Genomic DNA, 7,741 nt, shown 5'->3' with positions numbered 1-7,741 from the left:
TACATAATAGAAGTGACTTTGTTCTAGCTCAAGAATGCCAAACTGGAGGAAGCCACAGCTAAGAAAAACCTCTTTAAAATACTGCAGACCTAGCGGGAGGAGGCGACTAGTACAACTGCATTAAAAAAAAAATGCCGAAGGTCTAGATAGTGTGGGAATATAGTATTGAGTTCTTTATAAGATGGATCCTTTCTTTCCTTTCTTTTCCTTTCTGTTTATTCTTTCCTTTCTCCTTTCCTTTCCATTTTTCTTTTCTTTTTTTTATTTTACTTTCCATAAGAAATGTCTTAAGTGATAGTGACTCCAAGAAAAATCGTGTATATGATGTGAAAATTGCTCCCCACCTTACTGATCCTTCACCTCAGACCACATCAGTGCTTCTCGATATAATCCGCAATAGCTACTTTATTAATTATTAGATTTTCCAAATGCATTAGCCACTGGATTTTTCTCTTATTTAGTTATTTGCCATTTTTACCACAACAATCTTATCCCAAAATGTCTCTAAGCCATCATCTCACTAGGAAATATGCTTTCTTTAAGCATGCATTAGTTTTACGGATGAAGCAGTGAGATATGAAGAAAAGAGCATGTGTTTCATAGTCGTAAGGCGTGGTTATGCATTACACTTCTTTCACTTTTTGGTTTCTGATCTGTCAAGAGGCAATAACTACCTATTTCATTAGGATTTTTTGTGAAAATGAAATCAAATGCTTTATGCAGAAGTGCCTTACAAACTATTCATAAATGTTAGTTATTTCCATTTTTGTTATTATTGGCTGATTTGAGAGAATAGCATATATATCCTTTTCAACGTATGAGTTTCTGATTTTTGTTGACTATTTGCAGTTATCGTTTTTCTAATTTTAAGCTAATATGTTAACTACCTCTGTACAGAATATATTATCACTCAGATTTGCAAGTAAAAAGTAATGCAAATATTGGACATTATTTCCCTCACTTTTTCCATGTGGTTGAATTATCTTTAATTTAAACTTCGGATAATGCATATCAACTTGTGATCCACACCTTTTATACCAAAGAGCTTTTATTTTTATTTCTTTTACAGTGGCTATGGCATAGCTAATGTAAGAGACTTGTAAGACACTAACCTCACTCCCAAAAAAGAATTGGTACTAATGTTTATTTCCTTCTCTGCATTTTAAAACATCTATGTTGTTCTTTAAACACTGTTTTCCCAACAAGCCTCCTCCTCAGCTGAACAAAAGGCATACAGTTTTAATATTCCTATTGCTGTACATATTCATGGCTTTACTAGTAGTGATTAATGAATAAGTAATTCGAAACTTGCAATTTAAAGTTGGTATGGAACTTATACACAACAGTCAACGGTTTGTTATGATGTTCTTTCTTTGTATTATAAAAAAAGAATAACACTATTCTCTGTAATGTTATTTTGCTTCCTTTTCAAAAGATTTAGGCTTAAACAAAGTCAGGTGGACTAAACAAGTCTTCCCGGTTAAACTGTTCTTTCAGGTTTTCTGAAACAAGTGGAAAATCCAGTCACGAACACCTGATGTTCATGTCATCTGTACTTGAACCCATGTTTCTGGTCAACTAAAATTCATGTGACATTTGGTGGTTTTTATCTTGAAAGGAATTTCTGCTTCAGATAGAGAAGATTCATAACCCAAATTTCTTCTGTTCTAATCTGTTGTAAGGAAATAAATTGAGGACACACACACACTTTACAACTAAATCAAAGCTCTGATCTATGTTTACAGAATTTCAATAAAATTATTTCTTATTTTCTATAGAATTTTGATTGATTAAAGTCATTCTACCCTTAATTTAAGAGGAATGATAAGAACTTTGAAAGGTCACATTTAAAAGGTTATGAAATTTAAGGGTGACCACTTGATATTTGCTAGTGTTGAAATACAAGTTTATTAGCTTCTGCGGGTAGAAGCTGAAAGATGTCGCCTCTTTTATATTGATTAGCTGTTATAAATAAAATGCAGGGGAAAATCTCACTAATTCAGACAAATGAAAAAAGGGTTTTCTGAATGAGTTAAAAATTCAGCATTGTAGAATTTTTAAAAATAAGATTTTACTACTTTTGATAAAATAGTGAAAGTTAGCTAAGAGAAATCCTTAAAAAACTTAATGAAGAGGCAGGAATCATTTGCAATTGTAATATTGATTGTTTACAATTAGGAAACTTCTAAAATTCTTAGAATGTCTAAAAACAGCTTGTTTAAAAAAACTATACTTCATCTGTCTTAATTCACTTTTAATTCACTGGGCAAGTACTTGATTAATAGTGAAAAGACAAGTTTCACATGAGCTTCAGTCCTGAAATCTATCATATTTTTTGGCAATCGTTGAAAAATAAACAAAATTTTCCTTTTGTATTGCTATACATTTCTGTCATTTGAATTGTTTCACTATAAGAGGAAATAAAAATACAAAACATCATAATAACAACTATGGCTGTATAGGGAGAGGACGTTGAAAGTGAGTCTGGTAGCCTCACTGCGATTTTAGTACAATTCTGTCAAAACTCACTTCTTTACTTTCACCTTGTAGAATCCTTACAGATGTGTCAAAAGTATTCATCAGAGTTTAAAACCTTTAGGTAAGATTCCCTAAGAAAGAAATCCTATATCTACCCTTAGTTAAATTTCCCTTACCTTTAATTTAAGAAAACTTCTGGCCTTGTATGAGATTAAAATGAAATATGGGAATGACGAAATGAGATAATGTATATGAATATACTTTAGAAACTATAACGCTATTAGAGATTTATGTATTATGAACTAAGCATCATTATTCTTTCATGGAAGTGTTCATTTCTTGTAACACTATTTCCTATTTTTTCCCCCATCTTAGAGATGTCAAATAAATGTGATTAAAATTTACCAAATACCTAATTGTGCCAATGTCTATTTAAATGTCACTTTGTTACCTTCTCTCCTTTTAAAACTGTATAAGTCCTACATAAATATATTGTCTTTAGAAGACTCAAGGACGCCAGAGTATATAAGGAAAAGTGAGACAGGCCATCTCGACATCTCGACATCCATTCTCTTTCACTCTCCAGGGGTAGCCAACATTTGGGATATACCTCTGTGGTTGGTTTTCTTTAGATTTACGTTTATATACATATGTGCTTTAAAATAAAGCTTTAATCGAATTGCAGTTTATATTTTTTACTTGGCAATATGTCTTGGATAACTTTCCATCTAGTATAGGTGAGTATTATTTTGGACAAATGCGCAGTATTCTAGACTATTATAACACAATTTAAAATGTAAGATCCATGAGGACAGGAACTTTGTCTCTTACTGCTGTGTCTCTAGGGCCTAGAACAGCGCATAATACTGTTAAGAAGATGCTTGCCTGCACCTCCCTATGTACATATGTGGAAATCATTTTTTAGGGTAGATAGCCAGACATATTTTGAAAATATGGTTATATTGTCTCCTAGTTTCTAGTGTTGCCGGTGAAAGGTATTAGGCCAGTTTTATTCTGGTTTCTTTGCAGGTAACCTGTTTTTGTCTCTCAAAAAAGTTCTGGAACTTTCTCTTCATCTTTGGTGTGCTGATACTTTACAGCAGTGTGTCCAAGGCAGATATGTGTTTCTTTTCATTTATCCTGATCAGCACTCATTGAACCCTTTAAACTACAAAGACACATCTTTCTTTAGCTGTGGAAAATGTGTTTTCTTCTGTCTTTTATTGTTTGTTTCTCCATCATTCTTTCTCTTCTCTCCTCAGACTCCTCTTAGATCAGTGTTAAAACCTCGATATATCTTCCATGCTGTTTAACCTTTCTCATTTTCTTCATTTCATGGGTTTGGGGGCAAGAAGGGAGGTAAATAAACGTGTTCTGTTTGCCATCTTGTTCCAGTTTCCTGACATAGCTCTTTTTATCCGATAAAGCTGACTTTTAAAAAAAAGTCTGTCGTTTTATTTGTCTCAGCAGTCTGTTCTTAAAGGAACATGACTCATGTTTTATAATAATCGATAGAAGGTTGATATTGCTTAACATACTTTTGTTTTATAATCAGATTTTTTTGAAGATAACTTTTTAAAAAACCATAGTACCATTTTAAAACTTAGACTCACTTGCCTCGTGCTATTGGGAGTGAGCCCAGTCGCATTAAAAAATGTGTTGGTATCTCAATCACTCATCAGGTCCTGGCAGCTCCGGGTGCTGATAAAGGCCTTGATGCTTCTCCAGATGTCTGTTCTAAGTGTCAGCTCCAGGTGCAGTAAGCAGGATATTTGGAGCTGGCACATAGATTCTCAAGCACAAAATATGAGTACAGATGAAAGTTGTAGGTCCTTGGTCTCCTAGAATAATGGTTACAACCCTGGTTGAACATCAGAGTCACCTGTGGCACTTTATAGAAACAAATGCCTGGACCCTATACTAGACGTGTTAAATCAAAATCCTAAAGGGAGTAGGACTGGGCATCTGTGTATTTTTAAAGGCTCTAGAGATTGTTTTGATACGCAGCCAAGGATGAGAGCCACTGTTCTTAGGGACCCTCTATGTGAATTTTCTCTTCCTTGGGCTTCATTTTGAAAGAAATGGCTATCCAGTGTTCTTTGGTACAGATGCGTCATAATTTGTTTAACTGGTACCCACTTGCTTCTAGTTGTCTGCTATTACTAATTACTGTAGTAGATGTTTCGATAATATAACTTTGTATACATTCGTGAGTATGTTTATGGGATAAATTCCTAGAACTGGAATATATTTTGTTTAGGCAAAGGTATACATGTTTGTGAATTTGAGATAGATGTTTTTGTCTGTGAAAACATGTTTTTTAAAATCTTCAGGTGTTACATTCTTAGGCTAAAAATAAACTTAAATCTTGGAAGTCCTTACATTTTGTTTTCATTTCTAACTAGGCCAGTACTAAAGTTGAAGTGGACATGGAGAAAGCAGAGAGCCTGCAGGTGACAAGAGGGGACTTCCTTGCTTCTTTGGAGAATGACATCAAACCAGTGAGTACTAATATTAAGTAATATATAAGCCAAAAATCATAATAATAATTCAGGAGAAAAATAAGTGCCATTTTACCCAGTATCATGGAAGGTTATATCTTATGTAGTTTTTAAAAATCAGAAAATCTCAGTATTGGAAGTGTCCAATATAAGAAACATCTGTACAGTAACTCTTATGGCTAGGTAATTAACCAATACTCACTGAAATATTTCTCATGATAGGGAGCTCACCATCTTATAAGGCATACGGTCCCATTTTGAGACTTTTTAAATATTAGTTCTTACTTTAATTTGAACTAGAATTAGTTTTATTAATGGCTCTTATACATTCGAAGCTGCCAAAACCAAAACTAATTCATCCACCCTCCATGTTATTTATGATATTTAAAAGTAACTCTCATATCCTCCTCTCTCCCTTTCCCAACCTCCTCCAAGGCCTGCCTTTTTCTTGCTTGACACCTCTAGTTTCTCTAACTACATGGTTTCTGAGGACTCTTAACCATCCTAAGTGCCCTTTTAAAAAAAAAAGGTTTCAATTTTCTTAAAATGCACTCAAAACTCAATAGTCATTGCTGGAGCTTTAGAATACAGTATAAGGTCATTAACCCATTTTCCTATAAAATAACCACTTATGTTTGAGTAACCATTGTTTGTCCTATATTAGTCCTACGTTAATACATTTTGTCCTGTATTAGTACAAAACCAAGTTTAGAAAGGCTTCTTAAAGAGGTGTGTATGTTTGTTTGTTTTTTTCAAATGGACCTCAAGTGCACAGAATTGAATTAATTTTAATCTTCAGTTCATGACACACTGTTGTCATTAATCTACATGGTCTGTAAAATAAAATATGGTGCGTATAATTTTCTGGTACTTGATTTTTTATTACATATTTTGTTTTCAGGGATCATCCATATGATTTCCTGTAGCCATACATCATTCATTTTCATTGCTGAATAACATTCCATTGTATGAGTACCACGATTTATCTGTTTTCCTGTCAATGGGCATTTGGAATGTTACCGGTTTTTGTACTACAAACAAGTACTGCCGTAAAGCATTCTTGAATGAGTTTCTCTTAGATATATATATTTAGAAATAAAATTGCTGGTTTGTTGGCAATATGAACATACAACTTCAAACTGAAGCATTTCAAACTTTTCCCAGTGGTTGAACCAATAAGCACTTCCCCTAATTACTCAGCATCCTCTACCACACTTGGTATTGTCAGACTTAATTTTTGCCATTCAATTGGATGCAAAAGGGGATCTCATTTTGGTCTTGATTTGCATTTCACTGGTTACTTAGGAAGTTATGCATTTCTCCATGTTTGTTGGCCATATGAATGTCTTTTGTGAAATGCTGTTCGTGTCTTTGCCTACTTTTCTGTTGTATTGTTCGTTCTTTATTTTTATTTGATCTGTTTAAGTTTTTCATATATTCTTGGCCATAATTATTCGTTGCAGGTATCTCCCTTAAAGACAAAAATCAATTCATTGTAGCCCTGTTTACTTTTTTATGACTGTTGTGTCTTAAATATAAAATATTACATTTCAGAAGTTACTGAGCAATGGAAATGGTTTATCTTTCATTGTTGTCCTTTGCAATAGTTGCCAAAAATATTAGATCCCAGCCTAATTGATCTACTCAAGATTTTTTTTAATGACAAATAATTTGGCTACGAGAAAGGGGAAACTAAGATAACTAAGTAAAATAAGTAATAACTTAACTTTTCTTTATTCCAAGAGTTTGGGGAATAAAACCAAAAAATGGACATATGACCTTGACATTACATTGGGTTATGTTTTCATACTCATTTTTTTCCCTATTTCCTTTATGAAAATACAATTCAATTAAGTAACTAAGTAATTAAGTAACTAAGTAACTAATCACTAAAGTTATTGACTACTTTTGGCAGCTGGTTTGATGGAAGTTAACAATTTGAGATTAGAGGTTAAAAATGATGTGATTTAAGCTCCAATGTTTAGTAAGCACAATTAAAACAATTAAATGTAATAATTGCTTCTATTTTCTTTTCCAAACCTTCAGTCTTTCTTGATAGCAGCTCATTTCTACTTCGTTTTAAACTTTGTATTTATACACATATACTTACTTTGGTGCCATTTAACATACATACCCTGCCACCAGGCTGCTGTGGACAGGACCCCATTACCATTGTATAGTCTCATTTTAATCCGTGACACCTACAGTCAATGTTAGGATGGTCTCTTTGTCAGCTGAGCCAATGGTTTCTAATTTCTAAGTCCATAATCTTTTTCGCTCTTTGTTCTTCGAAGAGGCCATAACCTACGTACTCCTTACAGAATTAAGCACATTGGAACATACCCTTCCTCAGGGATTATGAGGGCTTAGGCTCTGGTAGAATCTGAGCCTAGAATCTATTGTTTTATTTCATTAAGTCACCCAAAGCATCTTCCTCCACCCAGCCTCCCCAAAATGAGAAATTCTAAAACTCTTTTGTGTTTTTGTGGGGGTTTTTGTTTTCACTTTTCAGGCTTTTTACATTAAAACAGGTTATTGCTCAATGCTTTTAGTATATAGGAATTATTATATAGGAATTATTATATATTTAATATATACTCATCTTTTCTACCTTTAAATATTTTTTATTTTTAATACTAAATGCTCAAAATGCTTGAGACTATATTTTTCCTCCATAGGCATTTGGCACAAACCAAGAGGATTATGCCAGTTACATTATGAATGGTATAATCAAGTGGGGTGATCCTGTTACTCGAGTCCTA

General features: G+C 33.4%; 1 protein-coding gene across 1 annotated transcript in view; it reads left to right on the top strand.

Moving 5' to 3' along the window:
• Nucleotides 1–7,741, top strand: part of NSF (N-ethylmaleimide sensitive factor, vesicle fusing ATPase) — a 103,610-nt gene that overhangs the window by 54,736 nt on the left and 41,133 nt on the right. Inside the window, exons 12-13 of the mRNA XM_025045614.1 lie at nt 4,884–4,979; nt 7,658–7,735. Of these exons, the coding sequence (XP_024901382.1) occupies nt 4,884–4,979; nt 7,658–7,735 (174 nt within the window). The remainder of the gene's footprint in view (nt 1–4,883; nt 4,980–7,657; nt 7,736–7,741) is intronic.

This window comes from Pteropus alecto, unplaced genomic scaffold (assembly GCF_000325575.1).
Source record: "Pteropus alecto unplaced genomic scaffold, ASM32557v1 scaffold313, whole genome shotgun sequence".
NCBI lineage: Eukaryota > Metazoa > Chordata > Mammalia > Chiroptera > Pteropodidae > Pteropus > Pteropus alecto.
This window is presented reverse-complemented; position numbering and strand designations above follow the sequence as displayed.